Raw genomic sequence first — 22,055 nt, 5'->3', positions numbered from 1 at the left:
CCCCCATTCACACCTTCGTCACTTCTCGCATCACACCACAAGCTTCAAGCCTCCAAGTCAAGCACAAACAAGACATCAACATGGACTCCACCAATACCAGTAACGCCGACGACATCGTCAAGGTGGCCGCACTCATTTGCCTGGTGGTCTTCACCACCGTCATCATCGTAATGACTGCACTCCACGTCGTCATGTGGTTAAGAGAGAGGGGGGCGCCGCGGGGGCAGAATATGGATGTAGAAAATGCATCTGATGAGTACACTTCTGGATTCTTGCTGCTTTATTGACTTCATTCCATTCAATTCTTCCTTCCTCGTAACACCTTCACTTCTGTCGCAACTTGGTCACTAACGCGTTTGTCCTGTCACAGCTCCCCGCCGTTCCCCGCGCCTACAAAGATTGTTCTCGCGCCGAGAACCCAACCCAGAGAGCGACGAGATTCCGCTTGCTGATATCCCCACAAATCGCGGGGCCGGCACAACGCGTACATAAAGCACTTCGACACTACCCAGTCTGAGCTGGAGGGGTGTTGTCTGGGGGGAAAGGGGTGGAGGGAAGAAGAGATCTTCCGGAGGGGGGGGGGGGGTGGAGGAACAATTTTCTTGAAGGGTTGTATGCCTCTCCCCAATGATGGTTCAGGGAAACAGAAAGTCGTAAGGTTGGAGGAGGGAGAACAACTTGCGCGCGGTTTTTTTCCAACAACTTTTTGCTAACAGGGCGGTGTTTGGTGTTCTTGTTCTTGTCTTCGTTCACTCCGTTCACTTCGACAAATGTAAAGTTTCTTCGCCATGCTCATCCTGATTTTGACCAATGTGACGCTCGATGTGATCTTCCTTGTTGTAAACTTCCATGCTCAAGCTCTGTGTTTGCACTCCCATGTCTGTCTTGCCGGTTGCTGTCTGTGACCAATTCCCACACGCGAAGATTTCTCGCGCGTACCAAATGGAAGGCGCGGTGCTTGGTCCGCTGGTTTGCCCCTCATCTTCCTTCCCGTTTCAGTGATCAGAGGTACCAGAGCCGAGCACATCTCCGAGGATTCCGACGCACTCACTCACTTCCAGCTCACCGCCCATGATCCCCAGACGGTGTGACAACCAGACGACAGCTCGCCGAATGGGCTCGGTGTGCCTGTAAGAGAAGTGGAATCTTTCAAGTCTCTGGTTTAGCCCCTTAGAGGTACCAAGCAGGTGCCAACACTCCTGCGAGTCCGTCAACACTCGCAGCTCGACTCTGGGAGCGCGGTGCTTCTGCTGTAAGCGGATCTTAATGTCAATGGCTTTACAAGTCCATGGCTGAGGGCGACGGTGGTGCTGCTCCTGGCAATGTAGTTTTGTTTGGCGGTGATGATGTATCTAGTTCCGTAGCTGACAAAGTGTAAAGCGGTCGTCATCTTGCTCGAAACCGCGAGAATCTTGTCTTCGATAACGAGGTGATGAACAAAGAGATCATGGGTGTCTACTCCCTGAATTTTGTTCCAAAATTTGCAAGTGTCCTCGTGAAATCTTTTAGTCAGGTTGGCCAGTGATCGAGACGTAACGACTCGCCTTGGCCTCACCAATCCAATTCTGAACATGTGCATGTCCAGCAGCGAGAACACATGTTTGCCAGCCTGCTAGAGAATCTCACGTTGTTGATAATTTGGGCTTCGTGTTATTGCCTTGGCCTTGGGCTTCTCTATCTACGAGCGGCGGCAGTCTCCTTCACCTCCTTCGGAAACCAGCGAAAGAGAATCTTCACTTGGACGATGTGCAACGTCCATTTCCGCTGCGTCAAGTCCATCTCGTTCCTGCTCCTGTGACTCCCCCCACTGCCACTCCTTCCACAATCGCTCCCTATGCCGTGTGTTGTCCTCCCTAAAGTCGTCGTTAGGCACGCCCGTCAAGCCAGTTCCTGCCATGAGGTAGGTGGGATTCTGCGTCACTTTGGTCTCTCTGAAGACGCGAGTGCAGTGGCTGCGACTTCGACTAGGAGATGTTTGAGGTCTCTCTTTGGAAGGCAAGATTCTGGGTGATAGGCAAGCAGGTGTCACCAAAAAGCCACTGGTGCCCGAGCCATCACACAGCGCAGAGAGACGTAGAACCACAAGGAGAGGGAAGGCTCACAAGGTAAAACAAAACAAACGGCAAAAAGAAAACATTGAGAAGAGACAGAAAAAAGAGATGTGTGCGGTCCGGGATTCGAACCCGGGTCCTTTCACGGCCACCTGGTGTCCGGTTTTCAGTATGGAGTCTGCCACCCCTCCATAGATGCCCCTGAAAACCCCAGCTTGAGAGTGAACGCGCTGACCACTGCGCCAACCGCACGTTGGTTTTTGTTGGAAGGTGTGCACAAAGACCTAATACATATACCCCGAGGGAAGGAGCCCGGATAGCTGCCTTGGGAAGAGGAGTGTGCGTACCTAGTGGTACCTAGGTACCTCTACCGGTCTGCTGCCCAGGGCCAGGCTGCTCCTGCTCCGTTGAGATTCTCCTTGAGGTCCCGTGGCTGCAGTGGGTTCCCCGCCTTCCATTTGTTTCACGGTTGGAAGGCTGGTGAGCGGGAGTTAGGGCTAGTAACCCCAGACGTGACCTCTTGGTCTGCCGAGGGGAATCTGGCTTGTACACCCTCGTTCAAAATCCTCGTCGTCCTCTGGTGTTCTTCCGTTTCTCTTCCTCCATCACAACCCCTCACCACCACCTCAACACACAACCACCTGCACCCAAATGGCAAAACCGACATCAACTGTCCAGTCCGACAGGACCTTCTTCTTCTTGGGCCAAGCAAACTTGACCTTCTTCGCCTTGACGATAGCACGAAGGACAAGATAACACGAGACGAAGGGGGGGCAGCAGCAGCAATCTCAGTCACACCGAGCTGCCCCCCCTTCTCCCTTCAGTTTCATCCTGGGTCGGAACCTTGGTTATGCCAACTGACGCCCTCCAGGGCACTCAGCAACTCCAGGTATGTCTTCTTTGCTCGTCAAACCAGCAGACATCCCCACCGTGATCTAACCATGGGAACTGGTCTGTGAGCAGGACAAGAACCCCACCATTATCGACCACACACATCAGCCTTAGGCTTGTGACCATGAAACTCTGGAACTTCCTCATCCTTCCAAGCCAAGCTCTTTCGAGACCCCAATCTCAGCAAGGAGGCTCTCGCCGAGCTGGCCAAGCAGGAGAAGAACAGGAAGGCTAGAGAGAATCTTCTCAGGGGGCGGACACTTGATTCGTACGTCGAGTAGACCATTCATCCCGAGTCGAGAATTGAGATGACTGACACTGCACCAGAGTCCGCCCCCTGGGCCTCGCTCGTGCCGCTCCAGATCTCCGCTGCTTCTCCCAAGAACGCGGTCCCGTGTGGCCTTGGCTTTCTCCAGGACATTCTCCTTGTTCCTCTCGACCCAAAACTGCTTCTCGAGGCGCTCGCTGGCTGCCTCCCCTGCTGACTCTTACGAGTCCTACACCGACCCTGCTATCCTCGCTTCTTCGCTCGAGCAACATCAGCAGCTGTTGGAAGTCCGTGCCCTGGGTCGCCCATTCACTGGTGCCCTTCCAGGTATTTAGGCTGCCCTGGTTTCCGTTTCTCCTCTTCCGTTAGACAACTCCAGAATCAAGCCCTGTTCGTTGTCGCCTCTTCCAGCCTCCAACAGCAGCAAGTTCAAGCTCAAAGGGAGGCATCGGAGCCAATGTCGGTGATGAACGAGCCCATCACTCCCGAGGCTACCTTCCGGAGAACATTGCGCCTGGGCCTATTGCAAATGTTCACCCAACTCACACTGCTTGTCATCCGTTTGATGAGCCAGCACTGTCATCCCACATCTGAGGTGCGAGTGTTCACGGACTCGCAGGAGTTGTGGCACCGGATTGTAAGTTTCCAGTTCCAACTTCAAAACTGTACCACCGCTAACGATGACGAGCCACAGACTCCACTGTCGGTCGCTGGTGTTGGCTCTCGCCGTTGCGACAAGCCTCTGCCTCCCGTCCAGTCATCGGCCAAGAAAAAACAAACATCACCGCCACCTACATGACATCCAGGCACACGCCATCACTGGTTGGATTGCTATCGACCACAAGTTGTTCATAGACCCAATGAAGACACCAATCCAGCGTTGGCCCGCTTCTGACTCCGGATCAGTGGTGGATCACAGTCATTTGGACTGCAAGGACAACAGTCGGCTTCTGCAGATGCAAGGAAACGATCTTGCATGGAATCCACATGTACATAGCCATAGCCATAGAAGCACGCGTGTAAATCAATCCCTCATCACGCTACACAATCTCCTCCATGTTCGCTACCGCCTTCACTTGAGCTATCATCCGTGCTTCCTGGCACTCGTCTACTGTCCCTCTTCGAAACAGCTGTGGCATTCTTTCCCTCGTGGTCATACCTCTGCCTTTCGTCTCGTGCATGCAAACTCCATGGAAGTCCACTTGTCCGAGTTTTGAAAGGCTGACAAGCAGCTGGTGCGTGGCGGAGATGGACTTGAGGATGTTGAGCTACAACCTGAGCCCAACTTGTAGAGGAAGGGACCATGAGTTTAAGAGTCTTGTCAGCTAAAAATCATGGGCAAAGAGGTAGCACAGGAGCAACTGAAGACTCGGTGCCCAGCACTGCACCCTCACCGAACGGTTTTCAGGATATCATGGAGCGTCGGGATTTGAGATACCTCTACTTCCAACCAGATGAGCCAAATGAGAATACCAAGAATAGGTAGGCCTAGGTGTCAAACGGGAAACACATTACCGACTTCAGCCTTCCAAAGTTTACCTCTGTGAATAGAGAAAGTAAGGTTAATCGGTCCACTGAGGCAAATGCATCGACAAATCTTCCAACTTGACTGCATGGGATGATGGTTTGAACCAGGCGGACTGTGATACTGCTAGTGACGATCTCAAGAGAGTTGAAACTTGAAGCCGCGAGTCTTATCTGAATAAAATGCCGTACAACCAAACAGTAGGTAGACGGCAGAGAAAAGAGAAGGCATATCTCGCATCCAAAGAACAAATCCGACTGTCCCGACGTTCCCAGACTCGTAGTCGAGAACAAACAGGCCGCACACGACCACAACAGATCCCCGAGCGACCAACAGCCAAAAAAAGAACAACACCAGCTTCAACATCATGGGAAAAAAGAAGAAGAAAAAGATATGCGCGGTCCGGGATTCGAACCCGGGTTCTTACACTGCCTTTTGTACTATGGCTTGCCGGGCCCCCCCAGAAAACGAACATGCGTGCTCGGGTTGGCATTGAACTCACACCCTTCGCACATTTTCGGTGTGTACGCGTTAGACCACTACGCCAACCGCGCTTTTTTCTGTTTGTTGAAATGTGCACACAAAGACCTAATATATATACCACGAGGGAAGGTGCCCGGGAGTCTGGGAGGTACGTACCGGCTTGCTGGGCTTGTTCCCCAAAGCTTGCCTTCCGCGGCTACGACGAGTTGACTTGGCACCTCAGTCAGCCTTCCCGCCATAACAAAACGGCTTAAGCTAGCTCAGCATTTGAAGCCGTCTTACCCCTCCAAACCATCACATCCTCGTCTTCTTTTGTTGTTGTCCCACTTGCCTCCATCACCAAATCACCATCACCATCACCCACAACCACAGCCACACCACCATCCAGTCACATCCAGCAACAATGATCCTCATACCAACCGAAATCGACTGCATCACAACAGCCAAGCTGTTGGCAACTGCACTGCCACACTTCCACTCCGACTCCGTCAAGCAAGGTGCCCTTGCATTGCCCGGCGGCGAGGCTTGCAAGACTTGTTACCTTTGCCTGGTGTGCCGCCCCCGCAGGCGCATAATAATTACCATTCGCATCCGGAGGTCGGCAAAGTACTGGGAGAGAATCCACAAGCTAGCGTGGGGCCCCGAGATGGAGGTTCGGATGGGCTGGAGGGTTCGGTACAACTTTGGCAGGGGCAGGGAGGAGGAAGTCCCGAGGGAGGAGGAGGAGGCCTAGCCTCGTGTTGTGTCTGTAGAGGTATGTACGTTTGCTTGCGGTGTTTGTCCCAACTCCCGAGTGTTCGAGGCTGTGGATTGAAACCTGAACTTGCTTGATGGTAGCCGGAGGCTTGTACTTCGGAGCCTGGCCGGTTAGACGATTCAACTGATGCTGATTGCTGACCACACTTTGTCACAGTGCCACAGTCACTCGGTGGCTCCCACCCCTCCCCTACGCGCCTCCTCAGTATTCCGCCCAGCCGCCGCCGCCGCCGGGTAGTCAAGGATGGTACTACGTACCGAATGGCCAGAAGCCGGATCAGAACGACGGGTACTATGGCAACCAGCAAGAAGATGTCCAGCTCCAGCATGGCCTGGCCGTCACCACGAGCACACCACGACATGTGATGGGAGTAGTAGGACTTTGAAAGGCATAATCACCAGCCAGAAATGCATTGTTGTTACCTAAATTGACATATTAATACCAATGCTATGCCCCTGCTACCGAAGAAAACACATAAGCTGGATGTGAAAACACCTGGACAAGTTGACCAGATGTCTCGAGCTAAGAACCTTAGCCTTCAAGGGGTGTGTAGTCACTAACAGGCCTCAGTGCTATCAAGGTAAGGTGAGCAAGGTAGAGGTAGCATCGAGCATGTGAAACCGGCGACCCACGTACCCCAGCCGTTCCTCACAACCGTTGTCCCCAGGAGCGTTTCCTGTTTTCTGTTCGTGCCAGGAACTTGTCCTGAGGTTCTCGCTTAAGCACATGTGCACCAGACCTCATCCATTGATATCTAGTGTAGAGCTCTGTCACTCTGGCCTACGCTAACACTTCTATACCTGACTTTAGGTTAATGTACCCGCCAACTATCTGTACTTTACTAGTGTACATGCAGCACTGGTAATGACGATCCGGAGGAGGGGTAGCTCCTACTATCATCAAACCTACTGTCTCCCCCAAGTCACGACGACCTCGATACCGGAATAGGAAGGCGGTCGGTGATCTGCTTGTGATCTGCTTTACGGGCATGTAGGGAATGGATGGACAGGGCGAGGCAAGGCGAACCGCTCCGAGCTCGGATGTATGTCGGGCAGTAGAGGTAGGTAGCTGAGGGGCGAGGAAGAGGCGGAGCGTTGAAAGTAGGTCGTGTGCGGCGTTCAGGATGGGTTGGTATGAGTCTTGCTCAGGGTCTGGTACCAGGCGAACAAACGAACCAGACTTGAACTGTAGTTTAACCGGCGGCGAAGCAGCGAAAGAGCTACATACTCTAGGTACCTAGTAAGGTAAGGTACACAAAACCCCCACTGGTGGAACGAGCAGTCAAAAAGACGTATCACGCCATATCCGGGGTATGCCGGCACATTACGTGTGAAGTAAGGTTGTCAAGTGTCAACTGAGACTGGCAAAGAACGGAAGTGAAACCGCCTTGCCAGACTACCAGCTTGCCTTCTCAAACAGCCATTCGCTGAAAGTGCGAACCATGCGGCACTGGCAGTCCACGGTATCCCGGATGTTCATCGTTCTCTTCCCCGGTTGGTCGGTCACTCCACTTGAGCAACATGAAGTCGACATTGGGGTCGAAGCGAAGTACCTGTAGGTACCGCAAGTAAGGCAAGTACTGTGGTAAGATGGGTAAGTTAAACCGGTGGAGCCCGTACCGACAGGGGGGTGACAGGGGGTGCCGGGACTTGTCTTTCAACACCAAAATGAACATTTCATTACTATAGTAAATGCTAATATTTCGTATGCATCCCATTGGCATCGATGACAGCCTGACATCTGGCTGGCATCGAGTCCAAAAGCTCTGCTAAGAAAGATTCCGTTAATTCCTCCCAAGCCTCCAAAACGTAGCCACGGAGCCGTATATAAGTAGGCTTTTCATTAGTACCATATTTATCCTCAATAAAATCTTTCATCCAATTCTAAGCAAATTCTATCGGATTTAAATCCAGAGAAAAAGGTAGCCATTTAATAACATCGATACTTCGATCTTGAAGTTCATTAATAGTCTCAGCGGTAGCGTAACTAGGGGCATTATTTTGCATTAAAAAAAGGGGGAAGCCGCTTTCTCGAGAAGAACGGAAATACTCATCAATGACGGGAAGAGTGCACTCTCTATAGGAAGCAGCATTAATAGTACCCCATTCCTTTTCCCAAAAAAAGCCCGGCCCTTTTCCTCTCCCAGAAAAACTATCCCAAAACATCCATCCTTACTTTCTTTAGTACTTTTCGACGATACAAGTAAGATCGAATTCTTCTCCTGGCCTCCGGGTAACGAACTACTTCCGATAAGGACCGCCGGTTACCCAAATTTCGTCCGTCTAAAAAATCGATACCCATTATTAAGGAGTCCAATAAATATGCTCCAATACCTATTAATACCGGAAGCCCCAGTTGCATTCGGAAATCGGAAGTTTTTTCCGGGCGGACCTTCTACGGAAACCGAAACGATAAAGGGTATTTTTAATAGCCCAAACTCCAAAGATAACCCCAAAGAGAACTATTAATAGTTAGAGAAAAGGCATTCTTCTAGTCTTTTTGGAACTGCAGACGAATTCAACCAACTCTTTTTCTTGGGCATCGTCCAATGCTCGCGGCCGGCCCGCTCGGGGAGCAACGGCAGCGTTCTCGGAGCGACAAGCGTAGCGGATTTAGTCTTTAGAAAAGCCAGTGATTTAGGATATTTCGCTTTAGTTCATTTTGGCATCGAAATAAAGGGTTCTAATTCTCGTTCGCTCTTCGAGGGAGAGATGCTTCTTTCCGGTGATGCCTTTTGGGCGAGCCATGGTGAATGATGATGAAGATGCAAAAAGACCAGATTCAAAGTGCCTCGAAGTCCTTTTCTATAGAAATCTAGCGGTGAGTGACTTGGTGGCGACTTCCCCTGCATTTCGCTTACACTTTTTGGTGGCGGTACCGACCTCCCCTGTCGGTACCTGACATGGGGGTTTAACTTTTGCTCCTGACCACAGTAGTGTAGCTCCGCCGGACAACGGCCCCGGAAGCCCCGGCTGTTCCCGATAGCTGATACCGACCGGTCCAATCAACCTGAAGTACCTACACCCCAAGTTCACACGAACCGCGCGCGGAGATATGTCACTTGCATACAGTAGCTCCATTTCGGCGTGCTCGGCTCGTAGAGGTAGGTTAGGTTGTCATCGACAATCGTCAATCGTGCCCCAGGACAAGTTCGCGCATGAAGATGATACGATATGATTGATCTCCAGGCCCCAAGAGGGGGGAATCAGTGAGTGATCGGCGGCAGGGATGGGTTCTTTGGGAACAGGTGAGTGGATGGGAGTGCGTGGGCTAGGATGGGGGAGGACGGGGGAGGACGGGGGAGGACGGTGGAGGAGGGGGAAGTACCTGCCGATTAGGCAGGTGGAATTTGTTGCGTCTACGAGCTGTGTACGGGAATAGGTAAGGCGTGGTGATGGGGACTCGTTGAGTTGATTGCATGTGATGAGGCAGTTCACTGATGTTCCCCATGTCGTTCGAGGAGGCAGTGAGACTCTCAGGAAAGCTCGTACGATGAGTGAGGCTGCTGTCGGATTTACGACCTCGGGAAGCAGGCAAAGCAAAACGAAACAGACAGTGTATCTTCCGCCGGAAGATGGGAACGGGCGTGCGTCGGGGAATTGTCCAGGACAGAAGGAAAGTTTGCAGCCAAAGATGCGGGGGAAGAGCCTTTGGAACAAACGATATCCGACCGACCGGTAAAGCTGTTGATGTTTGACTTTTTGCGCATACTGACGGTGTAAGTCTACAATGTACCAGACGGAACACCATCGACACCACCAACACTCGTATGTCGTACACACAGTGGATCACGGGAAACCGGTCAACTACCGGCAGCGCTGAGAGAAGTACCGAGCTCGGCACCATCGCTCTCTGCACGGTGCTGGAAGTACAGCTCTCAGATCCGTGGTGGTGACACTCGAAGCCACTGATGTCGAGATGCAAGCCCGTCTGCATGTGAAAGTGGAAGTGTGAATGGGAGGGTTACTTCGTGGACTGGAGAGTTACTTCGCGGACTGGAGAGTCACTTCGTGGACTGGAGGTGTTATTGCAGCGTTGCGTTGTTGATGTCAACCTCTCAAGTTCAACCTCATCCTCAAGACCTCGAGACGTCGAGTCCCCCCGCCAAGCCGGATACCTCACTTTGGCCAAGCTGTTCAAGGTAGCATCGGCACTCTCTTTCCGCGTGCCAAGTTGACGATCGGTATTGCGTACCGCTGGGCCAAGTGGAAAGTCGGGATGTGAGTAATTTCTCGATTTAGAGTCTCGCAATTTGCTGACGGGTCTTGACGAGCGGGAGCCAAAGTTGGGACAAGATTAAAGTTGATGGAGATTGATGAGAACTGCAAAGTGAAAAAAGAAGCAAAGGGAAAGAGACGGGACTGTCGAGGACAACAATGACATTCGTCCCCGTTCTGGCTGCTACCGAGGAGACATTGAACGCTGGTGTGGGTCAACGCTAAAATGACCCTACCATGCTGTTTCGGGTAATGCTCGACATGGGAATGCGGAGGGTTGCTGGACTAGCTGAAAGGTGAACACGCAGGCGGTGGAGAGCGACCGACGATGGTTCGCAGTGGTCATCACGAACTGGTCACGAACTTGAGAATTGGGAGAGTTGACAGACCCGACTCGAGGGGAATGGCTGCCGCCACGGTGACGCCTTGGTAATTCGCGAGGCCTTTTTGGGACGTCGTGGGGACGCATTGGGGACCTTGACGGTTAGGTGACTATTCCTGTTACAGAAGGACAATGTCTCAAGATCGGAGCCAGGATCACGTTTTTGGATGAGGTGCTCTTGTCGATCAGGCGCTGACGGGTTCGACGGATGGATGTGTCAGAGGCCAGGGGATCCACTGGGCGTGCACGTGCCTAGTTGGGCTGGGATATACGGGATTTATTTAGATGCCAGAGCTTCGAGTTTGTAGAGCCAGTCTTACATAGATATATACAATCAAGCTACGTTAAACCCCATATCGATTATTACCTATAATATTACAATTAAGAGTTTTATTGATTCAACTGTTGAAACTATCGCCAGCAACGATAACTGACTAAATGATTGCCAATAATGTCTACGATTAAGATTAATAGCGTTACTTTTAACGGCCCTAAGGATTGGCCGGCTTGGGAAAATACTTTTATTTCTATAGCCTAGGACTTTAATCTTTGAAAGTATATCGATCCTAATAACCGTGTGCCTTAGCTAATTGAGCCCGTAGAACCTAATATTGCTAGTTATTAGGGAGAGGTCCTAGCTAGAGAAATTAAAGAAGTTAAGAAGGATAGGGAGTTTGTCTTATTTATTGCTACTAAACTTTACAGTTTTTATTATGAGTACGATTATTGTAATTATACAATTAAGAAGTCGGATTGGCGTATAGAAGTTAAAACCTTTTCTAACCTAGGTATTAAGAAAATTACGTTAAATCGTTAGATATTTGAAACTATTAAAAATAATCATTATAAAACTAATTTTATTAAACGTATTAATATATATAAATAGTACAATAATTTTAATAAATTTACCGCCTTTAACGATTATAAAATAAAGAAGTTCGCCTAGGTTAAATTTATTAATATTTTTAAGCCCTTTAGTAAAATTAATTATAATTAGTATAGTTAGACTTTTTATTAGAAAGCGGCTATAGCTCTTTATATTATTAAAAGAATTATTAGAATACATAAGTTAAACTTATAGTTCTTAGAATTCTATATAGTTATAAGGTCGAGTCTTTATACCGTTTGGGTAAATAATTACTAATTTTGGTATAATAAGGAAATTGAGAGAAACCTTAATTTTAAAATTTCTTGCCGTATTGTAGCCAAAGATTTTCGTAAAGTAGTAATAGCGAATACTATTTAGAGAAAGGGTCGCGCCTTCTTATTTAAGGGTATTGTATTCGCGGCTACGTTAGGCGGTAAACCTGTTGAAGAGGACGCTCCTAGCGACGAATAAAACCTTAGCCCGGAGGTAGAGGGATAGAGAAAAGTTATAAGTAAAAATAGTAAATTTAGGAAGAATATTAATAAAAATAAGCGTACTTCCTTTTTATCCCTACTAATAAGTAAACGACTACAACGATTTTTATATAAATTCTATAAATAGCCGGGCTATAATTTAAATAAGTATTATTACGTTAGATCATAATTATCTTATAAAGGTTGGGTCGAAAATCCTATTATTAAGAAGCGTACGTTCGTTAATTTGAAGAAGGATAAAATATTTAAAGAAGCCGTTAACTATTTATAAATATAGTAGGACGATAAGGATTAAAATAATTAATTCTATAAACGCTAAGTAAATAAAAATAATTTCTTAGTATTTGTAGCGAAATGCGGCGCTATATATTTATTAAGAGACTATATAATCTTCGATTTAAGTACAATAATATATATTTTTAATAAAGTTAATCGGTTTAAAGACTTTATTCTATTAAATATTAATAATTATATATAGGTTGGAAATAAGCGGATTCTTAACGAAGGGTATAATATTATTATAATTATAATTTAGGAGGATATTAGAAATAGAAAGTTCTAATTCCCTAATATCGCCTTAATGCCGGGTATAGTTTGTAATTTCGTCTCCTTAAAATAATTTAAGGATGAATAAATTTATTAGGATTATAAGAATAATTGTTTACGCTCCCGCTTTACAGACTCCCTTATTTATTATATTCTTTCTAAATATAAGTAATTTATTTTGGAATATATCCTTTTATAAAATAACGTTAATAAGTCTTTTTTTATTATATAGTATATAAATTATATCAAGTAGAAGCCTTAAGAGGTTAAGCCCCTTCGTTAGTATTTTCGATTTAGCTATTCGGGACCCGAAATTTTAATTAAATTAATAGAATAAAAATATAGCGTACGATTTAAAGGACCGGGTATAATATATTATAAACTATATATTAAAGTTAAATTGAAATATTAAGTACGTAGAAAAGTTCGTATTTATTTAGAAGGTTCTACATTATAATTAACCGTCGATTTTTCTTCTTATAATGAAGTAAAGGTAAGGGGCTAAAAATATTTAAATTTAATAGTAGTTATAAACTGGTAATTTACATTCGTTTAAGTATATTACTTAAGTAATAGAAAAGCCGAATTTATTATTATATACTTAGAATCCTTTCATATACGGCTATAGATTTAATATTAAATTATACTTCGGGTAGTCGAATATAATAACGAAATAATTAATAGTAAGAAGATTATTATTTGGTTTGCTACTAAGAGAATTAATATTGAACCGTTAGCGCCTTATATATAAATTTAAAACGGCGGCGTAGAGTATTTAGGGGGTATAATTAAAACTAAAGGTATAATAATATAATTAAGTACAAATCTCCCTTACAAATTATAGATAAAAAGTATTAGAATAATTAAATATTTATATAATTTAACCCTTAAAGCGGAATATTATTAGAAATTTCCTTAAGACTGATTTGAAACGTACTATTAATTTAAAAATAGTATCGTTCCTCTATTAAACCCCTCCCCTATTATCGTATATTTTAAAATATATAATTGTAAAGCCTTTACTTTTATAATAACAATTATAAAAGAATAAAATAAATTAATAAAATTTAAAGACCGCGTTTGGGTCGGCTATTTAGTTGGATATTAATTAACGAATATTTATAAGATTTAGAATCTTTATACTAATTCTATTATGATTATATAATACGTTATATTTAATAAAAAGGATGTCTTCCCTAGTAGTAATATTAAAAAAATTTATAATACCTTTAATATTTCCCTTAAAAAACTAGCTATATAATTAAAAGATTTTTATTAAACAAATATCGTATAAATAGACGTCCTATAAATCGAAGCTATACCCGCTGTAAATAATAGAGTTCTTACCCCTGTTATCTAAAATTTTCCTATTAAAATTGAAATTATATTAGGGGAAGAGGAGGAATTAGCGTTTTTAGAAATATAAACGCAGTTTAGATTTTTAGAGGTCTTATAAGTATTAGAAATATAACTGTAGGGTCTAGAGCCCTTACTATCGCCGTCCGTACAATCGCCGTCGGAATTCTAAAGTACGGTCTTAAATTCGAAGGATAAGGAAGAGGGCTATTTCCCTATCCCTCCTAATAATTTAACTACGTTGTTAGTAATTAACTTCTTTTATTCAAATAAGTAATTATAATTAACTATAAATTAATACTTTTATTAGGCCGCATCGTTTTTATTTATAAAGGGTAATCGACCTATAGGCTTTTAGGGAAATAAAGTTATAGATTACGCCTTCTTAGAATTAATAAGAAAAAGGGGTATCAATATTAATCCCAACTATAATCCTAAATTAAAAATAATAAAGGAGATTATTAACCGCTATAGAATAAAGAGTACGTTAAAGACCCTTTATCGAATTAATTTTCTACCCTTTCTAAAGCACTATAGTAATTTTAACTTTTATTCTTTTAAAAAATTCTTTAAGGATATAAAAAAAGAATATTTAAATAAATATAAAGATAAGAAATTTTAGAAGTAAGTTAGTATTAAGGAGGTGAAAAATACTAAAATACTCAATTCGATATAGGTATATACCTATAAATTCGATTAAAACGGCTGGTTTTTTAAATATAAAATACATTTAATTATACTAAGAAACTAATAATTTAAGGATAGCGTACGTAAAACGTACGTAGCGATTTTGGCAATTAGGTCATTCTATATCCTAATAATTATAATTACTTACTTTAATTTTAATTTAATTTAGTACAATATAAAGAACGCTTTTATTAACACTATATTCAATAAAGTAATATTTATAAAGGCTTCCCCTAAATATATTAAGAAAGGTCAAGTATTCCAATTACTATATACGCTATATAATTTACGCAAATCTCCTTTCCTCTAATAGTAGGAATTTACTAAAACCCTCGTAATTACAAATATAAACCCTCTCCCTATAGAACTTAGTATCCAAATTAAAAGTAATATATTCTTTTTCTTCTACATTAATAATATTATTATTATTTATAAATATAAAAATAAAATAATTATTATGATTAAAGGGGTAGTAGCTACTATAAAGAAGAAGTATTAGTGAACGGGTAGAAAATTATTAAAATAATTTTTAGGTATCGAAATTATTCGAAACCGAGAGAAGAGATTAATTTAATTATTATAGTACAATTATATTTAAAAGATTACGAAGAAGGTTAAACGTATTAAGAAATTATATTCTACGCTTATAATTAGAGAAGAATTCTTACTGTATTAAAATAGCGTAGCCCCGTACGAAATTTACGCGTATTAAGTTAAAATTAGTTCGATTTTCTTTATTACTATTATATTACAATAAATATAATATTCCCGGTTTTTGAATTTATTTAATTTAATTTAAATCCTAATTTAGTATATTCTACAATTATAAATTAAATATTATTTTACCTTTTTATAATTTAAAATTACGCTTTTTAATTAAGTAGTAAAAACTAATAGAATTTCTACGTTACAATTAATTCTTTATTTATAAATAAATTTTTTAATTGACAGAATTTATAAGCGTTTATATTTAAACTCTTAGGCGCTATAATCGATTAGCGAACTAATAAGTAAAATATAGTTACAACTTTATTTATAGAGGCCGAATTACTATCCCTTAATTAGGGAATTAAGGAGGCTATTTACATTCGCCGTCTCTTTAGCGAATTTACCCTAGGGTTCGAAAATTAAGAGGCTACACCTATAGGTTATAATAATAAGTAAACGATATGATTTATTATAAAGAAGGGAGTTCGGTTCGTAATTAAGTTCAAGTACGTCAATATATATAAATATTAGTTAAAGTAAACGTAGGAGAGGAAGTTGGTAGACATAATTTACGTACCTATTAAAGAGTAGATTGTGGATAGTCTTATAAAGAGCCTCCTTCCTGCAGTATATTTGAAATCTATAGAGTAGTTAGGATTCGTAAAGCCATAGCGGCTATAGATTTAACTACGAGAATTTAGTAGTGGAAATATTACTATAGGCCGCCCGAAGGGTATAGAGGACTTTATAGAGGAGGATTCGGGCGACGAATTAATAAATATAATAAGGCAAGACTCTTACGAGTAAAAGTTTGAAAGTTACCGTAACGAGGAAGTAATTTGGGAATAATATTATTTTTAGTTAGTTTTGGGAGGATTTTAGGGCATTTTAGGGCATATTTGGGTAGATCTGGCGTGGTTTGTATATTAGATCTAAGGGGGTATATTAGAGGTTAAGGGATCTACTGGGCGTGTATGTACCTAGTTGGGTTGGGATATGCGGGATTTATCTAGATGCTAGAGCTTCGAGTTTGCAGAGCCAGTCTTATATAGACATATACAATCAAGCTACGTTGAACCTTATATTGATTATTACCTATAATATCATAGGATGCCGGTGATGGTTTGAAATGTCTGAGTAAGGCGTGATGGGAGGAGACACAAAGGAGGAGAACACATTGTTGGAGGGCTTTCACGTTCCGGGCACTTTTATTCGGTGAGGCTTTGAGCCACAAATCATCGCTGGGACCGTCGTCGACAGGGGTTGCTGTCTCACTGATAGCAGTTCCGCTGACTGGACGGTCGGAAGCATCCAATGCAAAAAAGCACTCAAGGCTTGCAAAGAAAGGACTCATCACGAGCCTCGAATGTCCCCCGCTCATTGATGATGATGCTGATGGGTGGAGGATATCACGATTAGCTCGGATCGCCCTGTGGGATGCGGTTAGATGATGCAGCGATGAAAATAGCTGATGATGACTGCTAGCCGAAACAGATGAGGGAGATTAGGATGTGGGATAAATGACGACTCTGGGGAGATGGTTTGGCGTCAATGTTGATGTTGTCGACGGGAGATTCAGGGGTGTTCCACTTGGCAAGGGATTTAGGGTACGGTACAGGGGGCCCTGCACATCCGCCATTTTGGCCCAGTGTTTTGATCACGAAATCGGGTCCTTGGAGTTGTTGTTATCGACACCTCACATCCGGAAACATCCCGCTGCCGTTTTCCGTTCCGCGCTGTTCCCTTCTGCCGGTTTATGTGCTCTCGAGCGGGTTCTTCTGTGTCGATTGTCAGGTGTATCACTGTGTGGTATTAGAGCAAAAACGAACCAGATGACAGCTGAGGACCCCTTGACCCCCTGGCGGTACCCCGTACAGTTAGAGGCGGCACTGTAGGTACCTGAAGAGGCGCTAACGCTGGTCTGGATCCCGTATCTCCATGGATGCCACCGTCCTCCACAGACTTGCGCATATCCATCCCCCATTCATCTCCATTTCCAGCTGACATCAAAGAGAGAAAAGATGACACATCCCGCTGACGTTAGGAGTCGCCGAACTCAATATCCCATCATTTCCACTCATCCCACACGCACTGGCAAGGCGGATCACTGTTGACCTGACTATTCCCCAGATTTACACAACCCATTTCGCCGACAAGCCCCCCTGTAGACCCAAAGGCACATCCCTTGTCCAGTCCGGGCTGTACTTTCCATAACTGACCGACACCCCAAACGGGAGTGCGAGTGTATTAAAGACCAAGTCCCGTCCCGCGGTGGTGTTGTCTGCATCCAAACATCTCTATCATCAAGCTAGATCAACACCACTCAGAAGACAGATACAGCAACATCCAAGATGCCTGCTATTCGACGAACCAGCAGTACATGTACGGACGGGCCTCCGCAGCCGAGACAGCTGCCCGGGTCCGCCTGTGAGGAGTGCCGGAAGCGCAAGTTGCGATGCGACCGGCAACGTCCCCAATGCGGCACTTGCGCCGATGCGGGAATCGTATGCGAAGTCAACCACAACCGTCTCGCCCGCGGGCCCAAGAAAGGCGATCTCAAGGCCCTGCGGAGCCGCATCGGTAGGTCACCACCCACCCCCCGAGTCCCTGCATCCCGATGAACCACAGCCCTATATCTCGTATTCGGGTCTTAGTTCAGGTGTTGACATCATCTTTCTTTTCTTTCCTCCAGTCGCTCTTGAACGTCGTCTCAGTCTCGATCCAACCAACCTCGAAGGCCTATCCCTCCATGGCGACGCCGACCTTTCACAACATGCTCTTCCTGCCGGGAGCACACCACCACCAGGACCTGCCTCCGATTCAGACCTCAGCCAACTTCCCTCACCACGAGGGAGGGGATCGATATGGGATGGACAGCTTTCCCCCATGACACCACAGATTCCTTTGTCCATGCAGAACTTCAAGTTCCCTCCATCACCACCAACACCACCAAAGCGCGCCTTGGTCAATGATCTCATGCGCGCAGACCTGTATGTCCTCTTCTCCCATCTTCCACCTCGCAACATCTTCTAACCTCCCATAGCGACCAACTCTACTTCGATCGCGTCCACCCCAACGCCCCCATCTTCAACCAATCCCGCTACTTTGCCCTCTCCCAACAAACACCACTCACCACCCACCACCACAACAGCGCCACCAACCCCCGCCTATGTCTCCAATACGCCATGTGGACGTCCGCCATGGCTTTGTCATCGCAGTTCGAGTCCTACCGCGACACCCTCTACAATGAAACCAAGCAGATGCTCGAGTCGCTCGACATGTACGAGAACCACCACTCGCACGAAAGCCCCGTTTGCATCGAGGAGATCCAAGCCTGGCTGCTCCTTGCCTTCTACGAGTTCGCCAGGACCAACTACAAGCGCGGATGGGTGACGGCCGGCAGGGCGTTCAGGCTGGTTCAGCTGGCGAGATTGCATGAGATTGATAGCCCCGAGAGGTCGATGCTGCAGCAGGGGGAGGATCCGGTGGTGGTGGAGGAACGGAGGAGGACGTTTTGGGTGGCGTATTGTTTGGATCGGTTTATCAGTTTGAAGAATCAGTGGCCGTTGACGTTGGTGGAGGAGGTGGTAAGTTCGCACATCCCGTGCACCTGCAGTTAGGGGAAGGGGCATCATGCTAACGCAACATGCAACAGATCTGCACCCGCCTGCCCTCGCCCGAACTCTCCTTCCAAAGCGGCCAACCGATCCAAATGTGTTTCCTCTCCGAAGCCATTGCCTCGGGCGACCACGGCCTGTTCTCTCCCCTCGCCGAGAGTGTCGTGCTCGCCACCGTCTGCGGCCGCACCCTCTCCCACACGCAGGTCGCCAACGTCGAGCGCACCTACGGCAGCACCTCGGCCGACTTTTGGATCCGACACGAGTGGTTGGCGGGCATGGTCAACAAGCGGCTGGATTCTTTGATCCAGAGCTACCCGGTTGTGTCGGCGGCGGCGGACCCGATGCTCTTCTTTGCTTTCATGCTTGCTCACACGACGACGATCAACTTGTGCAAGGTGGTGGAGGCTGGCCAGGAGACAAACAGACATGGACAGCAGTGTCAGTGGGATCCGGCCGTGTTTGAGTACCAGAAGCGGGCGCTGAGGGCTGCGAGGGAGATTGCGGCGTTGACCAAGGCTCATGAGCATCTTGGTTATTTCAAGGTATGTCTTTTTCCCATCCTCTTCCTTCCCTTCTTTGCAGGCCACTAACAAAACAAACCACAGGCCCACATCTTCCTCCCCCTCTCCATCTCTCTCGCCGCCTCCCGCCTAATATCTCAACGCACCCAAACCCTCGCCGACCTCGCCGCCCAAGTGCCCGAGGGCTTCGTCCCCGCCACCGAAACCGAGTACGACAGTGAGATCCAGTCCTGCATGGACGCGCTACGAAAGATGCAGACGTTCAATAACCTGGCCAGGGAGCATCTACATACGCTGGGGATTGTCCAGCAGCAACAACAACAACAACAACAACAACAACAACAACAACAACAACAACAACAACAACAACATGCTCAACAGCAACATCATCAGCATCAACAACAACAACAACAACAACAACACCAACAACAACAACAACAGACTCTTTTGATGGGCCATGTACCAAGTCAGAGTCACAGTCATACTAGTCATTCTAGTCATTCTCTTAGTGTTTCACATCAGCATATACCCCAGATTCAACTTTGTACTTATTAAGTGGAGGATGGAGGAGGACAGGGAAGGGGGAGTGGGAGTGGGAGGAGTGACGGAGAAAGATGAGAGGTATCAGGAAGATGAGAGCAGAAGAGGAAGGAGAAGAAGAAGGATAATACCCAATACCATGAAGCATACAACTGCAGAGCAGAACAAGATACCCAACAATACAAATACAAGTATAATACTTTTACCAAGTACAACTAGGGTATATTCCCTCCTCTATCAGTGTTTTACTGTCCTCTCGAGTCTCGAAAAGCCGCAACCGCAAAAGCTGATAACAAACAACCTGCATGTCTCACTTCTCTGGCTCCAGTCTTCCTTCCTCTCCCTTCCTCCCTTCACCACAAAACCGCCCTCAGCTTCCCCTTCGGCTTCTTCCACACTGCTCTGAGTGTCTGCATGAGTGTCTGCATGAGTGTCTGGGGTACCCTGGTACCCTCCAGTCCTTCAACGGCTAAGCCCGACGAAGTGCAGCTGAACCGCAAGCCTCACGGTCTTGAAGAAGCAAGGGATCGGCAGAGAACAGCCTTTCCCGAGCGGACGAATCATGTCTCTGGAAGGTACACTAGAAGAAGGCATGTCGGCCGTTTTTTATGCGACCCGGGCCGTCTTCCGCGTGGTCGGTCGGGTAAAGGCAATATGTAGAGTATGGAAAGTGCAGCATCGTCGGGTCAGACATCATCTGCATGCATAGCGTTTGTTCTCCTTTCCACGCGCGGAACTTGAATGGACTACAATACAAAGAGAAAACTTACCTCTACCTTAACAAGAAAGACAGGACCTTGGTCGACAGGTTTATGATCTGGATATACCCCATCGTGACTCGTTGGGACGGACGATGAAGTGAATGGATGTCCACCATGGTGCTTGATGCCTCAACGTGGGACGGTGGGAAAGGTAAAAGGTGCCGTGAGGACTGGGACTCTGGGAGGTGCCGTGAGGACTGGGACTCTGGAAGGTCCATGTCTTGCAATGCATGCAATGCAGCTCATCAATACTGTGTAGTACATCCATCTGACATGCATACAGCGGATCGTGTTGAGGAAGCAATCCCGTCCATGTCTCCGACGTCTTTCGGTCTTCCCATCTTGTTTCGTACCTGTATATCCCGCAAAAACTCGGAATTTCTGGCCTTGATGTGGCATGTGAAGTTGAAACCGTGCCGGTCGTGACGCTCGCTCAAAACCGTGCGGTCAAAGAGCCTCGAACAGGGATATCATATTCACGGGCACCCAGCACCTGGGGCTCCTTGGATAGGTACGGTATGAGAATCAACGGCATCTACCGCGCAGACAGACCTCGGACTCCCGTCCAGTCTCAGGGTTCTCAGCTCGAGATGTCCAGGGATTCCAAATCCCAACCCAAGGGTTCGGGCGTCTGTCTGCTCGAGCCTCGGTGTCAGGGTCAGGGCTCACGTAGGCACAGCTGGAAGAGCTGGAAGAGCTGGAACCGGCGGCGGTACTCAATCCCTGCTCTCTACTTCAGGTAACTTCCAGCTCGTAGAGGTAAGTACCTAGAGCCGAGGTAGGTACGGTACCTTGAAGTTGTTGATCACCAACACCAACACCAACACCAACACCAACCCACCCACCCCGCCGCGATCACGATCTTATCATTTTCCTCCCAAGCGAACAATACCCGAGTTTCTTCCTTGCCTCTCTCTACACACTCGAGAGTCGAGATGACCAGGGCAAGCAAGGCACTGATCAATGATCGATGATCACATGCACCGTGCTCTTCAGGAACGGCACCCTTACGACGACGTTCAACCTGAAGTGAAAGTGATTGTATGCAAACATGATCCGACAATCGTTGATCACGATAGCCGAGGGGTCAGGATTTCGGCTCTCGCTCGCTCGCTTGCTTCGGCCATCCAGACAGATCCTATGATTATCATATTTTGTGGCCAGGCCTGCGAGGGTCCTCCAGTTCATCCCATTGTCACTTGTTGAACCACTGGGTAGGTACCGTCTGGATATGTTGTTGACATGGATGTCGACATGGGGAGATGGGGAAACTGTCCAGGTATCCCCATGTCACAGCGCTAGCGCACTGTCGATCACCATCAAGACCGTATGGGGCACTGTAACCCACCCCCTTTTAGCGGACTGGGGGGAACCATGTCC

The 22,055-nt window shown here is 46.3% G+C and overlaps 5 protein-coding genes and 1 non-coding gene across 6 annotated transcripts; 4 read left to right on the top strand and 2 right to left on the bottom strand.

The window, feature by feature from the left end:
* Positions 1-16: 16 nt before the first annotated feature.
* Positions 17-4,427, top strand: B0H65DRAFT_541722 (uncharacterized protein; the record flags this gene model as incomplete). The annotated part of the gene is made up of 6 exons (XM_062829185.1): positions 17-167; positions 1,175-1,252; positions 1,286-1,374; positions 2,413-2,597; positions 3,546-3,847; positions 4,017-4,427. Exons 1-6 carry the CDS (start codon positions 81-83, stop codon positions 4,425-4,427), a joined length of 1,152 nt encoding a protein of 383 aa, XP_062678202.1. The 5' UTR covers positions 17-80.
* On the bottom strand, positions 2,163-2,303 carry B0H65DRAFT_t378. Its single transcript has one exon. It is a non-coding gene; the product is annotated as a tRNA-Sec (tRNA).
* Positions 4,428-4,844: 417 nt separating the features above from the next.
* On the bottom strand, positions 4,845-5,260 carry B0H65DRAFT_474722 (uncharacterized protein; the record flags this gene model as incomplete). The annotated part of the gene is made up of 1 exon (XM_062827265.1): positions 4,845-5,260. A coding segment is annotated over exon 1 (200 nt), but the record flags the coding sequence as incomplete, so codon positions are not given.
* Positions 5,261-5,534: 274 nt separating this feature from the next.
* On the top strand, positions 5,535-6,292 carry B0H65DRAFT_474721 (uncharacterized protein). Its single transcript, XM_062827264.1, has 2 exons — positions 5,535-5,972; positions 6,132-6,292. Exon 1 carries the CDS (start codon positions 5,622-5,624, stop codon positions 5,949-5,951), a length of 330 nt encoding a protein of 109 aa, XP_062678200.1. The 5' UTR covers positions 5,535-5,621; the 3' UTR covers positions 5,952-5,972; positions 6,132-6,292.
* Positions 6,293-9,148: 2,856 nt separating this feature from the next.
* Positions 9,149-11,913, top strand: B0H65DRAFT_541721 (uncharacterized protein; the record flags this gene model as incomplete). Its single annotated transcript, XM_062829184.1, has 8 exons — positions 9,149-9,183; positions 9,583-9,693; positions 9,714-9,843; positions 10,038-10,195; positions 11,280-11,362; positions 11,656-11,703; positions 11,780-11,796; positions 11,821-11,913. 8 exons carry the CDS (start codon positions 9,149-9,151, stop codon positions 11,911-11,913), a joined length of 675 nt encoding a protein of 224 aa, XP_062678199.1.
* Positions 11,914-17,115: 5,202 nt separating this feature from the next.
* On the top strand, positions 17,116-19,929 carry B0H65DRAFT_530456 (fungal-specific transcription factor domain-containing protein; the record flags this gene model as incomplete). The annotated part of the gene is made up of 5 exons (XM_062828933.1): positions 17,116-17,813; positions 17,926-18,223; positions 18,277-18,820; positions 18,889-19,395; positions 19,459-19,929. The coding sequence occupies exons 1-5, from the start codon at positions 17,585-17,587 to the stop codon at positions 19,927-19,929; spliced, it is 2,049 nt and encodes a 682-aa protein (XP_062678198.1). The 5' UTR covers positions 17,116-17,584.
* Between the last annotated feature and the right edge of the window lie 2,126 nt (positions 19,930-22,055).

Source organism: Neurospora tetraspora, assembly GCF_033439725.1.
Source record: "Neurospora tetraspora strain CBS 560.94 chromosome Unknown B0H65scaffold_7, whole genome shotgun sequence".
NCBI lineage: Eukaryota > Fungi > Ascomycota > Sordariomycetes > Sordariales > Sordariaceae > Neurospora > Neurospora tetraspora.
Note: the sequence above shows the minus strand (reverse complement) of the source record. Positions and strands in the feature narration are given on the sequence as shown.